A 24,630-nucleotide genomic window follows, 5' to 3' on the forward strand; every position below is an offset into this window, starting at 1 on the left:
GCCACTGTGTCATCCTTATTTAAATGATCTAGCCATTCTGCTATACTTTGAATGAAATGTATTGTGTCTGTAACTTGAGGCCACATTTCCTAATACAAATACATACTGTAATTTTGGGTATAACAGTAAGTGACTCAAAGTATAGGTGCGGAATCTGAGCACACAGTGTTTGGCTAAGTTATTTACAGAGCATTGTCGGTGAGCAGTATGACAGTGAGATACATTGTACTGATAAACTGCTCATCAATCACCACAACTGTCCCTGAGATATAAGGCATGAAACTTTGATGTTAGATAAGAAAATAAAGGAGTCTGCTTTCTGACACTTGATTTAACTCTTTAAAAATGTTCAGTTGTGCTTATAAGAAAACCCAAAAGGTTTTCTACTTGTACAATAAACCTTTGCCATCTAGGATATACTTGCTAATTTGCAAAGCAATGCATCCTTTCATATTGGCGACAATAATCTTTGTGGGTTACAAATACACTTTGCTTCTATTCCTGACCTGTCAAGATGGCAAAAGAAGAATGTGAGTGAACACAGTGATGCTTGCTTGTGCTTAGTCCAGATACAGCTAACAGTGTAGATGGATGCCATGAAAGTGACTGTTGATTATATTTTACAATTATCTATAATGTAAATGTTTTGATATAAATTAGTTATGTGTGATATAAGAAAGGGTCAGGAACAAATCACTGAGTAAGTGTAAACAGAGAGAAATGTAGGATAGACCTATGGGGACTAATTATGGGGTTGAAGAGGATGTAGGCCTCAATATTCCTCTCAATTGTACTAAGGATCCCTCAGGAGAGAAAAAGGGGATGGAGACATGCTACATTGGGTCTCTGCCTCCTTACATTGCTGCAGGATTTCCAGTCATTACTAAAATACACCAACCTGGGCTAATGACCCACAGTGGACACAAGACAACAATAGGCCTAGATATTAGGTGGGTGTAGGTGTTTTTTCCTTCTTGGCAAGGATTCCCAATAAAGCTATCGTTAGGCTTTGTGCAAGGGCTGTGTGGGTGCACTGAATTTCTTACCCACAGCTGTCACAAAAGTTTCTCAATTTGCTTGAAAAAGCCCTTCAAAACACTCCTGCAGGGGATGCAGAGACCAAGTGGGCCCACATCAGAGACGCCATCTATGACTCAGCAATAACCACCTTTGGCAAATGTGAGAAGCGGAATGCAGACTAGTTTCAATCTCACTTTGAAGACATGGAACCAGTCATAGCCGCTAAGCACACTGCACTGCTGAACGACAGGAAAGCCCCCAGCGAGTTAACATTCTGAGCACTTAAAGCCGCCAGAAGCGCAAAGAACAGCCAGGCACTGTGCAGACGACTACTGGCAACACCGATGCAGTCATATTCAGCTGGCCTGCGATACTGGCAACATCAGAGGAATGTATGACTGCATTAAGAGAACTTTTGGCCCAACCATCAAGAAGCTCATACCCTCAAGTCTAATTCAGGGGAAACTATCACTGACCAAAGCAAGCAAATGGACCACTGGGTAGAGCACTACCTAGAACTGTACTCCAGGGAAAATTATGTCACTGATACTGCCCTCAATGCAGCCTAGTCTCTGCCAGTCATGGGTGAGCTGGACGAACAGCCCACAAAAATGGAGCTCAGTAACGCCATTGATTCCCTAGCCAGCGGAAAAGCCCCTGGAAAGGATGGCATTGCCCCTGAAATAATCAAATATGCCAAGCCTCATATATTCTCAGCACACCATGAACTGCTTTGCCTGTGCTGGGATGAGGGAGCAGTACCACAGGACATGCGCGATGCCAATATCATCACCCTCTATAAGAACAAGGGTGACCGCGGTGACTGCAACATCTACCTTGGAATCTCCCTGCTCAGCATAGTGGGGAAAGCCTTCGCTCGAGTCGTTTTAAACAGACTCCAGAAGCTGGCTGTGCGTGTCTACCCTGAGGCACATTGTGGCTTTCAAGCAGAGAAATCCACCATTGACATGCTGTTCTCCCTTCGCCAGCTACAGGAGAAATACCGCGAACAACAGATGCCCCTCTACGTTGCCTTCATAGATCTCACCAAAGCCTTTGACGTCATCAGCAGATGTGGTCTCTTCAGACTACTAGAAAAGATCGGATGTCCACCAAAGCTACTCAGTCTCATCACCTCGTTCCATGACAATATGAAAGGCACAATTCAGCATAGCGGCACCTCATCAGACCCCTTTCCTATCCTGAATCGCACCTACACTGTTTGGAATCTTCTTCTCACTGCTGCTCTTACATGCGTTCAAGTCTTCAGAAGAAGGAATTTTCCTCCACATAAGATCAGATGGCAGGTTGTTCAACCTTGCCAGTCTTGGAGCGAAGACCAAAGTACGGAAAGTCCTCATCAGGGAACTCCTCTTTGCTGACGATGCTGCATTAACTTCCCACACGGATGAGTGTCTGCAGAGACTCATCGACAGGATTGCGGCTGCCTGCAACAAATTTGGCCTAACCATCAGCCTCAAGAAAACGAACATCATCGAACAGGACGTCAGAAATGCTCCATCCATCAATATCGGCGACCACGCTCTGGAAGTGGTTCAAGAGTTCACCTACCTAGGCTCAATTATCACCAGTAACCTGTCTCTCGATGCAGAAATCAACAAGCGCATGGGAACGGCGTCCGCAGCTATGTCCAGACTGGCCAAGAGGGTGTGGGAAAATGGCGCACTGACATGGAACACAAAAGTCCGAGTGTTTCAAGCCTGTGTCCTCAGTACCTTGCTCTACGGCAGCGAGGCCTGGACAATGCATGTCAGCCAAGTGCGACGTTTCAATTCATTCCATCTTCGCTGTCTCCAGAGAATCCTTGGCATCAGGTGGCAGGACCGTATCTCCAACGCAGAAGTCCTTGAGGCAGCCAACATCCCCAGCATATACGCCCTACTGAGCCAGTGGCGCTTGAGATGGCTTGGCCATGTGAGCTGCATGGAAGATGGCAGGATCCCCAAGGACACATTGTACAACGAGCTCGTCACTGGTATCAGACCCATCGGCTGTGGCGATTTAAAGACATCTGCAAACGCGACATGAAGTCCTGCGACATTGACCACAAGTCATAGGAGCCAGTTTCCAGCGATCGCCAGAGCTGACGGACAGCTATAATGGCGGGGTTGAAGAGAGGTGAGTTGAAGATACTCAGCAGCTGGCAGGAAAAGAGACAGAAGTGTAAGGAGAGAGCCAACTGTGTAACAGCCCCGACAACCAACTTTACCTGCAGCGCCTGTGGAAGAGTCTGTCACTCTAGAATTGGCCTTTATAGCCACTCCAGGCGCTGCTTCACAAATCACTGACCACCTCTAGGCACTTATCCATTGTCTCTCGAGACAAGGAGGCTGAAAAGGAAGGAAAAAGTAGATGCTTTTTCCTTCTTGGCAAGGATTCCCAATAAAACTATCATTAGGCTTTGTGCAAGGGCTCCCTAAGTGTGGGTGCCAGGGCAGCAAATGATGAGAGGTATGATACTTATTTTATTTACAGCTCCTAAACAACCTTTAGGCCTGAAGGTTTTCTGGATGTTGTTTTCCCAAGAGTAGCCAGAAGACCCCAAGGCCAGTGGCCAGACCAGCAGCTAATCAGGCCTGCGGCTGTGTCTGTTTTCCTGCCTGTTTCCTGTCACAGGACAGGCCTTAACAGGCCCATCGAAGTTCATCAACTTTGGCCTTTCTGAGGCCAGGGCAGATGCAGTGTCCTGTCCAGCTACCAGGCAGAATGGGAAGGGAGGAAACTCTGGGCCAAAAGTTGGAAAAAAAGCAAAATTGCTGCTGTTATTTTTATCTTGCACCTGAATTAATGTGATAAAGCATTAGTACAATAGCTAAGAGCAGTGTTATATGGTGATTTGACAAAAGCAATGGTTCCAGTGTGACTAAGTTGCTGGGATTGTGGTAACACTTCATATTTATGGATGCAAGAGTCAGTACTAAAAATTTAAAGGCTTTATTTGAAAGTTTGTGAACTTGAATTCCATAAACGTGATGACATTTCCCGGCTCTTGATATCAGTGTTTATCAATTGGGTGAACCACACAAGAGGAATGCCAGAACACCTGAGTTTTAAAGATGATTTTCCAATTGCATGCAGACAATGATGAGCCTCACCCAGCAACACCACAGATCAGAATATTGGAATTTTCTCTTTTTTTCCCCTGAAAAATGTTGCCACTCGTTAAGATTGCCTACTGGCAGGATGCACTTAGAAAATGGCCCTGCTAATTTCAGCCATGATAAAGAATCGAGCAGAGGACAAGTGTTTTCCAGAGAGAGAAAGGAAGATTGGAGGTAGATTTACCATCTTGCCTTTCCTAAAGTTGCCACCAATGTGCCTTATTATAAATTCAGAAGGGCATCGACGGAGGCTTGAGGAGACTGTTGGGCAACCTAAGAATGAGGAGATAGCACCTTAAAAGGAGGGATTCTCACACTCAAGAAGCAAAAATGTATGTTGAAGAAATACCACTGGATAATAATAATTCCGAGCCACATACATCATCACGCTTTATTGCAGATGAAACAACGAGATGCTTTTATTTTAGCTTTGTGTCTGGCATTAGCTATTTTGCATATCTTAACCTTTGAGCCGATTACTACTCCTGCCATTATCAATATGAAAATTCGTCAATTAATGGGTACTTACCTGACATAATCTGACATATATCTGACATAATGCTTAGCCGAAATAAAAACAGAAAGTGCTGGAAATACACAACAGGTCAGGCAGTATCTGTGGTGAGAGAAACAGAGTTAACATTTCAGGTCTTTCATCAGAACAGTAATTACACATAATAGAATAGGAACCTAAATCAATTAAAATCATTACGTTATTCTAACAAAAATTCAGATTCAATTCAGATTTATTAGCCCATAATTTGCTCTTTCAGGGAATCTAATGGTGTCTGCCATTAGATTAGTTAGTCTTGTGCTTGCATCCTTCAGCTCAAAATTTTTTTGTCCGATATGTTGCTGAAATTGTGAGCTGATAAAAGTGCAGTGAGGTAGTAGGGTATCTGGGGCTTGAGTGAACAGGACAAGCTACAGGGTATATCCTTAAGCAATAAGATTTAGGATTGTGCAATTAACAGCTATAGATTAGAGTGGATGAATTCATTCTCAAATCAGGTACAGAAAGAAATAGAGAGAGGGAGAGAAAAATTGGATTGAGAGAGAGAAAAAAGACAGAAAAGCAAAAAAAAATTAAAAGTTGACATTTTTATAATCTTCCAAAACAATTCACAATCTGAAGGAATGTGACCCTACAGTTTTAATGGTTAATTTTTGGTGCCAGAGAGGTAAATTGGCAGTCATTAGCACATATAAATCATTTAAAGGGTTTTTAGACTTGTAGTTACTAGTCCTAAATATCTGCAGCAAATCTAGTTCATTGCTACCATGCAAATACAGCAACTTCACACCGTTCAATGTATGTCAACACTGAGGCAGACAGTGAAATGGTGTTTTCGTGAAGATAACGGTGGAACAGCGTAACTCGGACACAAATTTTAGATATTGGCATTTAACTGCATATCTGCCCCTCATCTGAAATTGCTGTACCATTTACACATAAATAACAGTGAGCGCCATTAGCCTCACTGTTACTTTGACAGCCAAATCTGGTCCAAATTGCTTAGTCTGTATCAGTTCTTTCTAACTGAAGCTTCAGTCATATGAACAGGTTTTAAAACTGTCCTTATCTTTGGTAATGTGAGAGCACTACCTGTGTAGCATGGGACTGAACTGTGTAGTACAGTAGATACTAGAGTAAAATTCTTGTGTCCTGAGGGGTGTAATTTGTGAAGCTCTCTTTGATTTAAAGTTAATTAGAATCTATTATACACCTCTGGGACTCTTTAGTGGTTTGTGGCTGATTCCCTTTTATCTAGGTGCATTTACTTTTTCTTAAACTATTTTTAGGAGAGATGAAAGGAATGAGTTCAGAATGTAAATATTTCACAGTTCCTCACTCTGACGTTACATAATGAATTACTATTAGAGACCTGTTTCATTGCATGGCGTGCAGTGGGAAAGCATGGAGCAATCACCAGTAATTTCCCTTTGAACTCACTTTCACAATTCATTTCAAATGATGGTTAACAGAACAAAGAAAAATCATCTTTTTAAGGACTGTGGATGGGTTTGCCCATCCAGGTGCTATTGGGCTGTGGACTCTGTCGATAACTATATAGGCTGGCTACCTGATCTTGATGTTAGGAAATAATATTTGTAACATGACCTTGTCAGTCTTTAGGTTTTGCCTTTTAACTGACTGAAAACAAGCAGTCTTTGGAAAAATGACAATCCTATAAAGTTGCTTCAGGTTTCAATGTGCTTGAGGCGTGGGGCGGGGGGGGGGGGGGGGGTGGGAATTGGATGGATTTATGCAGAAGAAATCGGTAAAAAAGATATTGGTGCTGAATTTCTGCTGGAGTTGTTCCAATTTCCTGCTAGGGCTTTGGGTGGAGACTGGTGGAACCCCCAGAGAAACTGTAAAGAGCTGAAACGGTTCTTTGTGCTACTTTTGTGAGAGTTCTAATGATCTCCTGCAATGTTATGGGAAGAGATTGGGGTTTCACCAGCTTCCAGCCTAAATTCAGCGGCAATACTATTTTTCCCCGATTATTCAAAAAATACAATGAACTAAAAATCTTTGGGGCTTTACAGTTCTCTATATATTCACCATTTAACTTTTTATTTAAAAACTATCATTCCCAATGGGTTCACTGGAACCTCATTATGGACTATTTCATTCAAGAGCCTTATAGTTACAAAGTGACTCAGGGTTCAATGTGATGAGTACTGATACACAAGAAGCAACTCTTTTTTTAAATTTTGATAAGTGTAAAGTGCGTTCAGTAATCATTGGCCCCGATTTTAACTGCCTCCATGTATGGAAACTGGGTCGTGGGGCAGTTAAAATAACAGGAATCACTTATCTTCAACAGCCCTTTTTCTGTTCCATTCTATTCCCGTATTAACCTGCTCTTTTGAGCAGGCGAGCAGGACACCCAGAGGAATAAAGCGGGGTCCTGATTTTGAGTCATAGAGTTTTACAGCACAGGAACAGGCCCTTCGGCCCAACGCGCCTGCGCCGACCATCAAGCACCCGTCCAAACCAATCCCATTTCCCTGCACTTGGCCTGTAGCCTTGTATGCTATGGCATTTCAAGTGTTCATCTAAATACTTCTTAAATGTTGTGAGGGTTCCTGCCTCTATCACTTCTTCAGGCAGTGTGTTCCAGATTCCAACCACCCTCTGGGTGAAAATTTTTTTCCTCAACTCCCCTCTAAACCTCCTGCCCCTTACCTTAAATCTATGCCCCCTAGTTATTGACCTCTCCGCTAAGGGAAAAAGTTTCTTCCTATCTATCCTATCAATGCCCCTCATAATTTTGTATACCTCAATCAGGTCCCCCTTCAGCCTTCTCCGCTCCAAGGAAAACAACCCCAGCCTATCCAGTCTCTCTTCATAGCTGAAATGCTCCAGCCCAGGCAACATCCTGGTGAATCTCCTCTGCACCCTCTCCATTGCAATCACATCCTTCCTATTGTGTGGTGACCAGAGCTGTACACAGTACACCAGCTGTGGCCTAACCAGCGCTTTGTACAGCTCCATCATAACCTACCTGTTCTTATATTCTATGCCTCGGCTAATAAAGGCAAGTATCCCTTATGCCTTCGTAACCACCTTATCTACCTGTGCTGCTGCCTTCAGTGATCTATGGACAAGCACCCCAAGGTCCCTCTGACCTTCTGGACTTCTACCATCCATCGTATATTCCATTGCCTTGTTGGACCTCCCAAAGTGAATCACCTCACACTTCTCAGGATTAAACCTCATTTGCCACAGCATACCAGCCCATCTATATCATCCTGTAATCTAAGGCTTTCCTCCCCACTATTTGCGACACCACCAATTTTTGTGTCGTCTGCGAACTTACTGATCATACCTCCTGTATTCACGTATAAATCATTAATGTACACTACAAACAGTAACGGTCCCAGCACCGATCCCTGCAGTACAGGCCTCCATTCGCAAAAACAGCCCTCTACCATCGCCCTCTGCCTCCTTCCACTCAGCCAACTTTGAATCCAATTTGTCAAATTACCTTGGATCCCATGGGCTCTTACTTTCTTAACCAATCTCCCATGCGGGACCTTATCAAAAGCCATACAGAAGTCCATGTAGACTATATCAACTGCTTTAACCTCATCGACACTGCCTCGAAAAATTCAATCAAATTTGTTAAACGCGATCTCCCCCTGACAAAGCCATGCTGACTGTCCTTGATTAATCCCTGCCTCTCCAAGTAAATGTAGTGACTGGGTCTGATGATGCCATTATGATCTGATCTACAATTTCAAGCTGGGACCTGAGTAGGCGGTGGGGGGGGGGTTGCGGGAGGGGCAGTTTTGGCTTCACATTCTGCAAAATCTGTTTGGATCTTGAGGAGACTCAGACTGTAGGGTTAATATTTGTTTTTCAGATTTCCTTGTGGACTAGAAGGGGCAGGAGTTCACTGCCAGGCCTCCACAAGAAATTCTTGGGCCTTCTTTGCTCTGGGTTCCTCACACCTCTCCCCCTAATCATGCCCAGAACATTCTCCCCCCCCCACCCCCCCACCCCTCAATCATGCCCAGACACCCTTTATCCATGATCACGGCGAGAAACCCCATCTCTGATTGGAGCCTGAAACGTCTCTCCTCCACTGATCACAGCCACAACTCCTCTCCTGCCAATCATTGGCACAACTACCTTCTCCTCGATCGCGGACAGACCCCCACTAACTGCTGGAGTCTGTCCCCACCGTCGCCAGTAATGGCCTCCTGTTGCTTGTCTGTGCTGCCACCCACCAGTCAGGCTGTCAATATGGCCGGTTGTCAGGTGGGAGACTGCAGCAGATTATTTAAATGAGGCTCTGCTATTCAGATTAGCAGAGCCTCCATGTCCTCAGCCTTGCTGGGTTTTCCTCCATGCTACCGCACTTCCCATCATCATCAGGGCCTATGACTCAAGGTTGCCACTAGGCCAGATAAAATAGTTCTACTTTTGTTCATAAACTTTGGTCATACCATCCTACCCAAAACAATATATTTCAAAGACTGAATTGGTTGCTGGTTTTCAGGAATTACTTAACCTAAAAGAATGAGGGAGTAAAATTAAGTTCAGTAGAGTGTTGATATTCCAGTTGAGGGTTTACTGGACTGGAAATCAGATGATGGGGATGTGCTATCCCTGACTTAATTTCCAGTGTCAGCGTTGCTAACTTAACATACGTAGACTCACAGCATTGAAAATACCTGTGTTTAACAGCTTGCCTGATAATGGGTGGGAAATCTGGTATTGCAATAGGATTTAAAAAGCCCGCAGCAGCTTAAAGTGGCAGGAATCATAATGTGCTGGGCCGAAAGCCTCTTTGGTGAACGAATGCCGAGAAGGAGTTTGGCAGCTCAGCTTGTTTCTCTGATGTGGCTGTTCAAATTCAACTGGAGGAATTGAGGCAGAGGAAAGGGTTCCTCAGTAGCAGTTAGCAGTGCAGGACTCCAAGAATAACAGCAGAGAGAATGGGAGGAGGTGGCGACTACTTTGAATGCACCACGCAGGCAGCTGAAAGCACTGCGGATTTCCCACCCATTAACAGACGAAAGAAGGTTACTTGCTTCACCAGGTTAGCCAAGGCAGGAAAACCCACCTTTGCATACCATTAATGCAGTACCATAAACCATATGGCATCCACAATTATTTTTCCTTCTGGTCAATGCCAACCAAACAGCACTCTTTTCTCATGCAGTATAAATTGTGCTCCCTTTGAAATTTGGTATTCTTGCTTCTGTCCTGATGAGTGCAAGCAGAAAAGCTTTGACAGCATGTTTCTTTTTCAGTTACCAAGCAACTATATTTAAGACTAGTATGAATGGCACTGGTTTAATTAAAATAGCTGAAATTGGTTTATCGCAAAAATAAACACTTTTAATCAGAGTATGTAGCCTACTGCCTGCGAGTTACCCGATTTTAAATAACTTAAAATGCTTTTAAAAACATTATATAGAACGATTTTGCTAGTTATATTGGTGTAGTCAGTTTCCTAGTAGATTAAAAATATTATATTCAAAAGCTTTTAAAACATGCCTGTTAGTGATCTTGTGCCCAAAGAACCAGTTTAATTTTAGGAACCTTCCTGAAGGGTCAGAAACAGATGCAATTAACAGAAAATTGCAATGGTGATTAATGTGATCTGTGGGCTTGGCCAGTTTTGTGGGCCAGGCCAATTTCTAGCATGATGTTTTTTAAACTAGTGCAAAAGATCACAGATTTGCACTGTACGTAATTTGCGCTGGTTTGGTTAATTTTGGGGAAATTGCACTGAATGTAAACAGTGTAACCTAGCAGAAACTCAAGACCATGGTATTTTTGCCACAATAGTGTTTCTTTGTGCTGTTTCAGTACCTGTCTAACCAGACAAAACTGGTGCATCATCCTTATTTGGTGCCAATAACAATAACTGAAGTTAGTACACTATTTTTATTTTAAATTTGCCCACCACGTACCATCTGTGGAGACTGTCTGTCCTCTCCACTCTGCTGCTGATGGCTGAGAAAAATGGTGACCTAAATGATATCCATCAACTGGAAAGACATTCAAATATGCCAAGTTTATCTGTATGGAAGGAAAGGACTGAAATTATTTAGGGATGGATTTGAATCTACCACTTCCTACAAATGAACGCAGTACTGTATGCTAATGACCCCACTGTTACTGGGATCAATAGCAGATCGTATACCATTCATTAGCAAATAGTCAGCATTGTGTTCATCAGCAAGTAGTAGAGGGATCATTCGCAAATAGTACTTATTTATACAGTACTTATTTACACAGTACAGTTATTTCATGCACTCCCCTGAAAGTCTGAACAGACCCCAATTTGAGAACCACTGCGCTAGTGGTGGTATTCCCACACGTCTGCTGTCCTTGTTCTTCTAGGCGGAAGAGGTCGCGGGTTTGGAAGGTGCTTTCGAAGGAGACGTGGTGAATTCCTGCAGTGCGTCTTCTATATGGTACACACTGCTGCTACTGTGCGTTGGTAGTGGAGGGAGTGAATGTTGAAGGTGGTGGATGGGGTGCCGATCAAGCGGGCTGCTCTGTCCTGGATGGCGTCGAACTTCCTTAATGTTGTTGGAGCTGCACTCATTCAGGCAAGTGGAGAGTACTCCATCACACTCCTGACTTGTGCCTTGTAGATGATGGACTCTTCCACCTAGAAGAATAAGGATAACAGACATGTGGGATCACCACCACCTGCAAGTTCCCCTCCAAGTCACACTCCATTCTGACTTGGAAATATATCACAGTTCCTTCACTGTCGCTGGATCAAAATCCTGGAACTCCCTCCCTAACTGCACTCTTGGTGCACCCACGCCAGATGGACTGATGCGGTTCAAGAAGTCAGCTCACTACCACCTTCTCAAGGGCAATTCAGGATAGGCAACAAATGAGGCCCGCGTCCCATGAAAGAATTAAAAAAAAACTACTAGCTGCTAATGGACACACCACTGCCTGCTAGAGAACCTACCATTGTTCGCCAGTACAAAAATCCAACCCTATAATTGTAGATCAAATGTAATTTTTTGATGCTCATTTCTCTGCTATCCTGCATATAATTCCATGGGTGGTACCAAATCTGTGGTACCTCAGCAAAGTGCCTATTGTTTATGTGTGATCCTAGATGGCAAGTGTTCATGAGCTACTTAATCCTGGATGGCATCACAGTTGAACCTGATCTTAGACTTCTTCCACATTCACACACACTCACATTTGCTAAATTTCAAGCAGGATCACGTTTAGTGATCAGGAATGGAAGACTTGGCTGATAGTTCCTTTTCCCAGGTATACTGAACCCAATTGTCGCAGTCCTATCATTAACTCAACACAAAGAGGGATCAAACACCCAATGAATTTCCCCAACTGCAAGACTCTGTAGTATGTAGTGTTAGGTGTCAACGTGACTCAATGGCAGCACTTGTACCACTGAGTTAGAAGGTTGTTGGTTCAAGTCTAACTCCAGGACTAGATTACACAATCTAGCCTACCAGTTCAGTGCATTATTGGGGGAGACAAGAATTGGCAGAAATGCCGTCATTTGAAAAAGATGGTACACTGAGTTACCTTTGGTGGTTCAGGTGAATGCGAAAGATCTTGTGGCACTATTGAAAGAAGAGCAGTGAATCTTACCAATGATCTGCTTAATATTCTTTCTTCAACAAACACCAAACCAACCATATTGACCTGTTGTTCATCTCATTGCATTTTGTGGGATCTTGCTGTGCACAAAATTACTGTTGAGTTTACTGTAATTTGAAAAATGATTCTCAGGATGTGGGCATTTCTGACAAGGCCAGCATTTGCTGCTTATCCCTCGTTGCCCTGAACAGGTGATAGTGGGCTGCCTTCTTGAATGGCTGCAGTACTCTGTGGTGATGGTAATAAATTTGATGCAACTGAGTGGCTTGCTCAGCAGCTTCAGAGGGCAGTTATGAGTCAACCACACTGGCATGGGACTGGCTCTGTCATAGAAGACAGAGGGTAACAGTGGATGGGTGTTTTTCTGAATGGAGGTAGTGACTAGTGGTGTTCCGCAGGGATCAGTGCTGGGACCTTTGTTGTTTGTAGTATATATAAATGATTTGGAGGAAAATGTAGCTGGTCTGATTAGTAAGTTTGCGGACGACACAAAGGTTGGTGGAGTTACGGATAATGATGAGGATTGTCAGAGGATACAGCAGGATATAGATCGGTTGGAGACTTGGGCGGAGAAATGGCAGATGAAGTTTAATTCGGACAAATGTGAGGTAATGCATTTTGGAAGGTCTAATGCAGGTGGGAGGTATACAGTAAATGGCAGAACCCTGAGGAGTATTGACAGGCAGAGAGGTCACTGAAAGTGGCAATGCAGGTGGATAAGGTAGTCAAGAAGGCATTTGGCATGCTTGCCTTCATCGGTCGGGGCATAAAGTATAAAAATTGGCAAGTCATGTTGCAGCTGTACAGAACCTTAGTTAGGCCACACTTAGAATATTGCGTGCAATTCTGGTCGCCACACTACCAGAAGGACGTGGAGGCTTTGGAGAGGGTACAGAGGAGGTTTACCAGGATGTTGCCTGGTCTGGAGGGCATTAGCTATGAGGAGAGGTTGGAAAAACTCGGATTGTTTTCACTGGAACGACGGAGATGGAGAGGTGACATGATAGAGGTTTACAAAGTTATGAGCGGCATGGACAGAGTGGATAGTCAGAAGCTTTTTCCCAGGGTGGAAGAGTCAGTTACTAGGGGACATAGGTTTAAGGTGCGAGGGGCAAAGTTTAGAGGGGATGTGCGAGGCAAGTTTTTTACACAGAGGGTGGTGAGTACCTGGAACCTGCTGCCAGGGGAGGTGTTGGAAGCAGATACGATAGCGACGTTTAAGAGACATCTTGACAAATATATGAATAAGAAGGGAATAGAGGGATACGGTCCCCGGAAGTGCAGAAGGTGTTAGTTTCGGCAGGCATCAAGATCGGCGCAGGCTTGGAGGGCCGAATGGCCTGTTCCTGTGCTGTACTGTTCTTTGTTCCTTGTTCTTTAGTGAAAGTAGCTCTTTAATTTCCAGATTTTAAAAGAAGTACTGAATACAAAACCACAGACTGCCATCGTGAGATTTCAACTCTGGATTATAAATCCAGGCCTCTAGATTGTCGTCCAGTAACATAACCATTACGTTATTCATTATCAGTAAAGTTTTTCAGAAACATGATAAGGTGATAAATAAGTCTTTTTGACACACTAGGCACTATACTTACTCACTGACCTAATAGGAAGCTGAATTGATTTTTTTAAGTGTATATTATCATGTATGCAAGTCTAAAGTGGACAGAAATGTGGACATTTTCGAACAGTGGTTAACTCAGATTTGAAAGTTCTGTACATGTAAAATGAAGTTTAAACATTGACTGATGTTGCCAGTGGATTTTGTTCAAAAAGACTGAGCTACTTTTGACCAGTAGGTGCTGAAATAATTCAACATAGGGATGTTCAGCTATGTGAATCGCTACTTATGCCTCATTATTATGTTTCTTCCAGACTGCCAGTCAACCTTAGCTTTACAGATTATGACTAAACAGTGCCACGGGAAGAGGAGCTGCAGTGTATATGCCAGTTCATATGAGTTTGGTGATCCCTGTTATCCAGGCATCCGCAAATTTCTCAATGTCATCTACACCTGCGGTAAGACAGTGGAATTCACTTTCAACATTGTCAAAGTCCAGCAGCTCTTTATTTAACTTTTGTAAATATAATTTAAAGGGTGATGAACATATAATCTCCTGGACTGGTTTTAATTGTCTGAGTGGATAGGAGAGGAATTTTCTGGTGTATTTTTTCCTATAAGTCCTAAGTTTTTGCCTCTTCTAAGAGATTATGTGGTTGCATGAGTGAGGGTGAAGTTTGTGGGTGGGAAGAGGTGCGTAGTCATGATGTTTCAGCTATCATGGTGTGGGGAAGCTCAATGAGCCAGCCTGTTATTTTTGTATGTTGGTGACATAGCACCGTGTAGTATAGTGGGTTTTACATCCTTGACCTGTATCTAAAATTAGCCATGCATGTTGGCATGGAAGTCAAATCTTTCTGGCAACACTACCCGAAATGAGTTTGGACAGTCTGAAAAAACTTCCATAACTCAACTGTAACAATGCTAATATCATCAACTCATTCAGAAAGACTATTCTTATGATTAGAAATGGCACCGTTGGACAGGAGGAAGTGAGGGAGCTCTGCAAGGAGTCAGTGCTTCAGGAGGAGGAGGCGACGGGATAAAATTAAGGGTGGATGGAATAGTTATCTTATAATTAATGGATATAATTTTCAACTTCAGCTGTCCAGGAGCCATCCCTAATTGTAAAACATGCATCTCGATATCTGTTACACCATTGAGAAAAATGAAATCTGCATCACCACTTCTGCCTTTAAACAAAATTATTTTGCAGTACGATTTCTCAGAATTCCAATAGGAATGTTTTATTAATAGAAGTTATTTTTTGATTTGAGTTTAACATTATCTCTTGTTATTTGCAAAATTATTGTGCAGTTGCCTTAAATGTTAGTACTGGGCACTTGGTTCGACAGGTGTAATGTTGTAAGTGTATCTGGAATTATGATGACAGATAAAGTGGAAATGAATTCAAGGATAAATTTACAAAATTTTACAAGTTTAATGTTGGTATAAAACATGGTAAAATGCAAACTTCCTCAAATATTCACTTTAGTGTAAGAGGAAAGGATGCTGAACGTTTTTTTTTATTCATTCAAGGGATTTGGGCATCGCTGGCTAGGCCAGCATTTATTGCCCATCCCTAATTGCCCTTGAGAAGGTGGTGTTGAGCCGTCTTCTTGAACCACTGCAGTCCATGTGGGGTAGATACACCCACAGTGCTGTTAGAAAGGGAGTTCCAGGATTTTGACCCAGTGACAGTGAAAGAACGGCAGTATAGTTCCAATTCAGGATGGTGTGTGACTTGGAGGGGAAATTGTGCCGTGTAAATGTGGAATTAAGTTCTGAACTGATTTTTGAGTATGGAAGAGTGAGACTTTCTCCTCCTATTCTTGTAAAACAATGTAAATGGCTAAAAACAATGGTTTATGTCCTTGCTGCAGGGTTTCCGCAGATCTTTACTATTGTGGTAGTAGATCAGGGAACCCCCACGGAAATTCTCCCGCGTAGTGTAAATGGACAACAATGCACTGATACTAATCTGAGGGTTAAAAGGAAAATTGTTTCGTACAACTAAAACAAAACATGATTTTATAATGAATGTTTTACATCGGTGCAAATGCACAACACAACTGTTTGTGAAATTTTTGTAATGAGAGCTCATCAATAAAACCTTTCAATATATATTCTGAGTGAATGAGATTTTACCTAGTAGCTTCTGTAGTATAATGTTGAAATGGATGTTTCCAATGACACCAAATTCCATATAGGTAGCTAGTGCAACTCAGGTGGTTTGAATAATTTTGATGGATTTGCACTCTGCAACTTTAGACTTTTATTTAATGCATTGAGTTTTCATTTTGTTATTTTGAAATCGGAGAATTGAGCACTTGCATTGTAGTACAAACACTATCAAACTTAAAATTATTCTTAAGATTCACATTTACTCAATAATTCCCTTTCTCTGCTTGTTTTAGGTGCATAAATATTGCAGAAATAATAAAGGAAGAGAGTTATTGGGCATGTGCTCATCACACAAATATCTAAGACTTCTGCTGGGATTGTGAGGTGATGCCACAACCTGCAGGGATCACTTCTTGGAAAATAGTGAATCACACAACTAGTGACTTTCTGTCCATTATTAAAGGATGGAACATCACAGATTTTGTGCTCATAATTTCCAAGATGATTCTTTCAGATGAATCTCACTCTTAATTGGCAGGGTTGGATTGAGTAACTACCGTTATTAGCAATCTTTCGGTTTTTTATGAAAATTGTTAGCTAAACTCATTAAGAGGGTTATGATTTTTTTCTGAAAACACCATTAAATATTTTGCTGTATTTAGTAGACAAAGGTAGGAGTGTAGGGTGTACTTGTATGTTGTAAATCAAAGCAGTCGAAACAATATATACAATATGCTTTTCTCTTATGCTATCACCACTTACTGTCTGCTTTAGTGATGCTAAAAAAACACACACGAGAATTCCCCATTTTATTAGACAGAACAAGAGACAGGATGAAGAACTAAGAAAAAGAAACCAAACTCCATCTCCCAATTTTGGGGACCATGCACATCAGTTTATGTTTACATACACAAGTCATAATATTTCAAAATTTATGAATGACTTCATTAATCATTGCCAGACCTACGCTGTTCAACCTCAAGTTATCAGGTCAAACCCTTCCTGAACAGTTTTCAGAGGCTTGCCCTCTTTCTTAGTCCACTATTATTGCTAGGTAGCTTACTGGCTGTCAGCGTCAGACAAAGCTGTACATAGAAGGTTTTATGTCTCCTCTCTAATTTAGTTATCTTTAATTAATAAGTTGTATTTCTTCATGATCTATCATTGTTTATCTAGTCTGACAAGTCATATTATTGCTTGACTATTAAATTAGTAGTACCATTGATAAATAAAATGAATTATAGCTTAAAATATATTAAGAGGAAAAGGCAAGCATTACATTTAAATAGCGTCTTATCATGTCTCTCTACAAAATCCCACATAAAATGAATTGCATTTTGAAGCAGTCATTATCTATCTGTATCACTGCCATTTGAATATATGATCTAACAGAATTTAAACTTGTAAATATGAATTTATCAACATGGTTCTGTTTTATCTTCATGGTCCTCAGAATGCACTTGAAGCTGAAAGCTGAAACCTCATTGCCACTGATCACTTAATTTTGCATAATGTGTGATGCGACTCTTAGCATTGAATTACCATCCATGCTGTATCTGATTTTGCGTCACAAATTGGGCAGGTGGGGTGGGAAATGGGCAGAAATCTGTTGTTCTGGCTGATCCCCATCCCCTCATTTCAGTGACCAATGGAAATGCTTGCCCATTTTGAGGGGATAATGTGGTGGCATCATACATCCCATTTTTTGCCATTTCTATTTCATAAGGATAATCAGACCATATACAACTAGCTTTCAGGGTTGCTGCAACTTCCCTCAAGGCAGAAATTAGTTTAAATGGGCCAGCTTATACACCTACAGGTAATGTAAAGACCTTATTACTGTGTGTAGATTTTTTTTATTGCCATTGCCTGCTATACTTTACCATCCACCTTTGTGCTAATACCTGAGGGGCTGCCATTTATCCCCTCCCAGCCTTACATACATTTCTCAGACATTACTCCTTCTATCGTTGCTTCTTAGATGAAGAACAGCAACAGAAGATAATCCACGCTGGTGAGGCTAAACTGCAGGTGTATGGTATCCACTCAGCTGGAATATCCAACAGTATTATATAGGCAGAGCTGCTCCAGCTGCGTGAGATAATCATACCTATCTGGTATGGAAGACCTTCCCTTAGCTACTACATCTGGCCAATATGAACAGTTTTCCTCATCCCATTCCAAGACAAATATGTTATTATGTACAGATTCTTCTCTGGGCACATCAACCTACAGAGTTTCCATTCACAAAAACCTACTGAAAGCTGCTTCCAAATCGTCCCAAGTACTATTTCAGCACGCATGATGCCTTTAGTACAGCCATAAATATAATGTCAAACTGCAGCGAATTTCTATGTGCACGTGTATTTGTGTGTGTGTATGCATGTGTAGTGCTCCTTACTACCAGCCTACAATTAGTGCCAGTGTATGATATAAAAAAAAAATCTGTCCTCTTAAAACCAGCCTTCTAGGTGTTACCTGATTATGTAAAATAGCCGCATGTTGTGTTCCTGCAGGAGCATCTTGAGACTGATGTGGTCTATGTCTGATGACAGCCAACTCCTGAGATGAACTCGCAGTAGGCTGAATATATTGAGCTGCTGCATAGTCGGTCATGCCAGCCTCCTCTCTGCTACATGTGCAGCTACCTGAGTATATAAGTTCTGCAGCAGCATGCTGGCTACTATCCACTCCCCCCAAAATGGGGGCTCCCAATCTGTGTTGTTATATGAAGTGTGTAATATAGGCACTTGCTGTCAGTATTAACATTAGACTAATTTTGGAAACTGTGACAGAGTCAGCCTATTCTGATCAGATGGATGCAAATTATACCCTGCCATATTTTCATTCCGGACTTTCCTTGCGTGGAACAAATAGGCTCTGAGACTCTCACTGTTTTCTGCTTCCAAGCAAGGTAATTTTAACTAACGGTTGTAAGGTCAAGATGCCTTCATGTCTTCACTATCTGTTGTGTCGCTTTTACCCCAGAAGGTTATGCCATTCACCAGCAGAGGGAGTTACACACAAGTTTCCTGTGTAAGTTAATTTGCATATGAAGTGGTGTAGGTTCTGGCATAATTGTGTTCTAAAGGTGCAGGGAGACATTTAGGCTCCAGAAGCCTTCAGTGCTAAAGTGACTCAGTCTCTGTAAAGACTGCAGTTGTCTTTAGAGCACTTGGCGACAGCGAGAGGCAGCCATGGAGCTTCTTTCTTCAATCCTTTTGCATTTTCAAGGCAACTCCGACCCTCATCTGAAGTTCCTTTTGCCAGAACATTGAGCAGTCACAGATCAGATATGCCCACAGGATATAATGACGGGGCAGCACATTGCCAATGGGTTGTGAATTTATCACAATAAGATTGTCCTCCTGGAAGAGGTGGAAGGCAGGAGGAACAGATTACTGGGTGTGCCAGACAACAGGCCATCCAGGTGTATTGGACTTGCTGCCTGGAGGGAAGTGGCATTGGGACTTACTACCAACATCCCAGAAACATAAAAAAATTTACAGCACAGAAGGAATCCATTCGATCCATCATGTCTGTGCTGGCTGAAAAATAGCTATCCAGTCAAACCCCTCCTTCCAGCTCTTGGTCTGTAGCCCCCTTTTCCAAGGAAAACTTCCCCAGCCTATTCAATTTGTCCTCATTGCTAACATTTTCCAGTCCTGGCAACATCCTGATAAATCTTTTCTGAACCCCCACTAATGTGAGCACATCCTTCCTGTAATGTGGTGACCAGAACTTTATGCAGTCTAACTAGTGGTTTATACAGTTCTAACATAACTAACCTCCCTGCTCTTATACTCTGAGCCACAGCCAATAATGAAAGTATATCATATGCCTTCTTGACCACCTTATCTACATGCCTGCTGCTTTCAGGAATCTGTGGACATACACCCCAAGGTCTCTCTGCTCCTCTACACTTTTAAGAATCCTACCATTTATTGTGTATTCCTTTGCTTTGTCTGCCCTCCACAAATACATTACTTCACACTTCTCTGGATCGAATTCCATTTGTCACTTTTCTGCCCACCTGACCAGAAAACTAGTGTGCAGGTACGTGAATCGCAGAAAACTAGTGTGCAGGTACAGCAGGTAATAAGGAAGGCAAATGGAATTTTGGCATTTATTGCTAAAGGAATAGAGTATAAAAGTAGGGAAGTGTTGCTGCAACTGTACAAAGCATTAGTGAGACTGCACCTGGAATATTGCGTACAGGTTTGGTCCCCTTACTTGAGGAGGGAGGTAGTTCAGAGGAGGTTCACTAGATTGATTCCAGAGATGAGGGATTTGTCTTATGAAGAGAGATTGAGCAGTTTAGGCCTTTACTCTCGAGAGTTTAGAAGAATGAGAGGAGATCTAATTGAGGTATATAAAATGATTAAGGGGATTGACAAAGTAGACGTAGAGAGGATGTTTCCTCTTGTGGGACAATCTAGAATGAGAGGTCATAGTTTTAGGAAAAGGGGCAGCAGATTTAAAACAGAGATGAGGAGAAATTACTTCTCTCAAAGGGTCGTGAGTCTGTAGAATTAACTACCCCAGAGTGCGGTGGATGCCGGGACATTGAGTAAATTTAAGGAGGAGATAGACAGATCTTTAATTAGTAATGGGTTGAAGGGTTATGGAGAACAGGCAGGAAAGTGGAGTTGAGGCCAAGATGCGATCGGCCATGATCGTATTGAATGGCGGAGCAGGCTCGAGGGGCTGAATTACCTACTCCTGCTCCTAGTTCTTATGTTCCTGCAGTTGGTAGCTTTCTTCCTCACCATCAATCACATGGCCAATTTCGTATCATCTGCCAATGTCTTCATCGTGCCCCTATATGTAAGTCTAAATCATTGCTATATACCACAAACAGCCTAATGCTGAACCTTGCAAACTCCACTGGAAATAGCCTTGCCACATCTTACTTTCCTTGCTTCCTCTCTTGCTGTTCCTCTTCTTCCTTCGTAAAGACGGCCTAGAGAGGTATGTCCATGGGGAATGCCAAATCTTCTCGAGTCATCTGAGTATGTGGATAGAGGGGTGGCGGTCAAAATAGGTGGGGCTGAGGTGAGACTTTAGCAATGTGTCAGGGGGCTCAAGTGCAAGTCTAAGTGAGCAAAACTGTGGGGGAAAATGGGTTGTAAAGTCAGAAATCAGAAAGCTCTGAAACTCCCCACTTCCGATAAAATCAACTGACAGAGAGTAGCTGCACATGTTTTATTTGGGTCTAACTTGGCCACAGTGCAGTAGTAGTGTGAAAGCAGGAACTTCCCAGGCAAAGTGACACCAGGTATGTGTATTCCTATGTAAATTAACCCTTCGGGGATTGGACAGGCTTTTCATCAAAGCTGCCGAAATGATTGTGGAAGCTATCGTCCAGGGTTGCCAACTTTGTTGTTCATATTCTTGGAAGTTTGATCACATGCTCTCCTGCCTCCAACCACCCCACCCCCCACATTCCTGCCCAACATGTCCACCTCATAGTGCACCACCTTGCTATGTCAACTAGAAAGGTAATAGACACTTCATCATCCAATTGGATGGTTTTTCACAGTTAGCCTACAGTCTTTTCCTCCATGTCCAATATTTTTGTAACGAATAAAAATGTTCAAAGAAAATTTAAAAAAAAAACAATTTTTTATTCCCCTATGATTTTTCTCCTGAGTTGTCCACAGCAGTGTACTGAAGATTAGCTGGTAATTTATAGTAACTCCAGGGCAATCCTGGAGGGTTGGCAACCAACACCTTGTGCATAGGCAGCATAATGTGCTAACTGTGAGTTTCCTCAATCTTCTTGAGCACAATATAGGTGTAATTATTGAAGATTTCAGGGAAATGTTTAATTAGATTGTTAGTGCAACTGTTTAAGAAATAGGGGAGTTTAATGGAATTGGTAATCACAGAAAACCATTGCCGGAGGAGCTGAAGTGTCTCATGTTTCAGAAAGTAAGTATACGGGGATGTTTAATTCCAAACTCCAGAGAGATGGTAGAGTCAATGACATGCCCAGCAGGGGCACTGAGGCATCTGTTTCAAAAATGTACATTGTTGTTCATTATCACTATGAAGCACATTGTATCTTGTTCGACTGTAAGGAAAGTGAGAAGTGTCAGGGAATGTCAGAGAGATCAGAATTAGCTTGTTGAGTGTCTTCAACAATGGACTGAAGAGAGGTTGGCTCTAGGGAATAGGTTTCCTGACTTGAGACCAATTCAGGGATCTTCTATTTAGTTCCTTGAGTCAACAAACAGTTTAGCTGCACGAAGAATTAGCTTTGGTTTGCCTTGGTGAAAAGAGCCAGTTCAAGATTGTTTTGTGCTGCAGATTCTTGGGAAGTAGGGTACAAATGATCTATTGATTGCTGAATTTTCTCTTGGTTAGAGTTGAGTCCAAGAGAAATACTTCAGAACATCTTGTGGTGGATGTGTATGCAACTTCCTTATTTTTGTTTCTTCTTGAACAATTTAATATTTCCATTTTGTTTGTTTTTTTGCTGGATTTACTGTTTTTCATGTCATGTTGCTTTTCATTATCCAATACTATGTAGAGCAACATGTCAGATTCATTTTGCATATCATTCAATGTGAAGCTATTTATCATTAACACTTTAAATTGCCTGCTGGTGCAGTGATAGTTACTTCTGAGAGAATGATGCAGCAAAAGTTGCTTTGGGAAAGGTTTATCTGATTGCAGGTTGAAATATGAGCCTGACAGCTGAAGCCAAAGCCCAAAGTGGCAGCGAACATGAGCAAATATTCTTTGTTGTGCTCTACAGGGACGTCATTAATCATACCAACCGGTGCTACAGGCACCCATGAATTTGTAATCCTTGTGGCTTTTGAAGAATCAAGAGATTTTACATGCAAGAAGCGTTATGATAGATTTTCATTTCTGGTCTACCTTGGGCGTTTGGCAAGCAGGAAACTGCTGCAGTCACTTTTTTAAAAATTCATTCATAGGGTGTGGGCATCCCTGACAAGGCCAGCATTATTGCCCATCTCTATTTGCCATTGAGGAAGTGATGGTGAGCCATTTTCTTGAACTGCTGCAGTCCGTGTGGTGAAGGTACACCTGCAGTCATGTTAGGGAGGGAGTTCCAGGCTTCTAACCCAACGACAATGTTGATATTTTCAAAGTCAGATGGTGAGTGACTTTGAGGGGAACTTGGAGGTGGTGGTGTTCATATACGCCTGCTGCCCTTGTCCTTCTAGATAGTAGAGGTCGTGAGTTTGGTAGGTGCTGTTGAAGAAGCCTCGGTAAGTTGCTGCAGTGCATCTTGTAGATGGTACAGTCTACTGCCATGGTGCATTGTTGGTAGACAGCATGGATGTTTAAGGTGGTGAATGGACTGCTTTGTCCTGGATGGCTTCAAGCTTCCTGAGCGTTGTTGGAGTTCCATCCATCCAGGCAATGGAGAATATTCCATCACAATCCTGTCTTGTGCCTTGTAGGTGGTGGAAAGACCCTGGGGAGCCAGGAGGCTGCAGAATACCAAGCCGATGAACTGCTGTTGTAGCCACAATATTTACATGGTTGGTCCAGTTAGGTTTCTGGTTAATGGTATAGGAAGGTCATTGTTGAATTAGTTAAAAAATTGGCTTAAGGACAGAAAACAGTGAGCCATAGTAAATGGTTGTTTTTCAGACTGCAGGATGGTGGAGAGTACTGTTCCCCAAGGGTCAGTGCTGGGACCACTGCTTTTTTTGCTGTATATAAATGACTTGGATCTTGGAATACAGAGTAGAATTTCAAAATTTGCTGACAACACCAAATTTGGAGCTGCGGCAAACAGTGAGGATGATATGAACCGCCTGCAACAGGACATAGGTAGACTAGCACAACAGGCAGAGAGGTGGCAGATGAAATTTAGTACTGACAAGTGTGAGGTGTTGCATTTTGGCAGAAGGATAGGGAGAATCAATGGGCTGAAATTTATGGACAGCAGCGGAGATAACTGGAGCTGCACGATATTAAACGTGGCGGCTCATTTAAATGGCCAAGGGGAACTGCCCCCCCGCCCCCCCACCCAATGACATGGAGGGGGTGAGCGATCTGTCCCCGGCAATGACGTCAGCAGCCTTTGCACGGGCACTGACGCCATTTTTAAAGAGCTTCAATCCCTTCCATTTAATTTAAGTTTTGCAAGAGAAATGTTGTAAAAAAATTTTAAAAACATTTAATTTGCCCCTCCCCAATAACCATGTAATTAACTACTTGCCCTCTCCTCCTCCCCCCACAAAACACTTCCCCTGACTACCTGAACTTCCTCCCACCAAGTTCATAAACTTTAATCTTTACCCCTTTCGCACCATCCCCTAAACCAATGATATTAGTTTTACCGTGCACCCCTCCTTCCCGCACTGAAATACAACTGCTCCCCCCTCCCCACCAGTGTCACACCTTGGATCCTCGGATGTGGACCCGAAGGCGAGGGAGTGCCGGCCACCGGCACCAATATTGCTTGGGAATGGATGGTGGGATCGAGTAGGTTATTTATTGGTTAACTTAAATTAATTTAAATATTTAAATTTGGCTCCCATCACCGAGCGACGGGGGGTGGTGGGGTGGGGGCGGGTGGTGGTGGTGTGGGCCGCCACAAGGCCTGGCTGCTGCTGGCAATATTGGGCCGGGCTTTCCCAGCGTTGAGGCCCGTGGCGGCCTCTGCCGGTAGCATTTTCCGGCTTCCCCCA

At 42.6% G+C, this 24,630-nt stretch overlaps 1 protein-coding gene across 3 annotated transcripts in view; it reads left to right on the plus strand.

Annotated features, from left to right (window-relative positions):
* Positions 1 to 24,630, plus strand: part of LOC137358646 (protein eva-1 homolog C) — a 421,707-nt gene that overhangs the window by 274,860 nt on the left and 122,217 nt on the right. For 2 of the 3 annotated variants that reach the window (XM_068024805.1, XM_068024791.1), the window contains exon 5: positions 14,143 to 14,286. The exons of the other annotated variant lie outside the window; for it this stretch is intronic. In XM_068024805.1, coding sequence (XP_067880906.1) covers positions 14,143 to 14,286 — 144 coding nt within the window. The remainder of the gene's footprint in view (positions 1 to 14,142; positions 14,287 to 24,630) is intronic. 3 annotated transcript variants of the gene reach the window in all.

Source organism: Heterodontus francisci, chromosome 3 (assembly GCF_036365525.1).
Source record: "Heterodontus francisci isolate sHetFra1 chromosome 3, sHetFra1.hap1, whole genome shotgun sequence".
Taxonomy (NCBI): Eukaryota; Metazoa; Chordata; class Chondrichthyes; order Heterodontiformes; family Heterodontidae; genus Heterodontus; species Heterodontus francisci.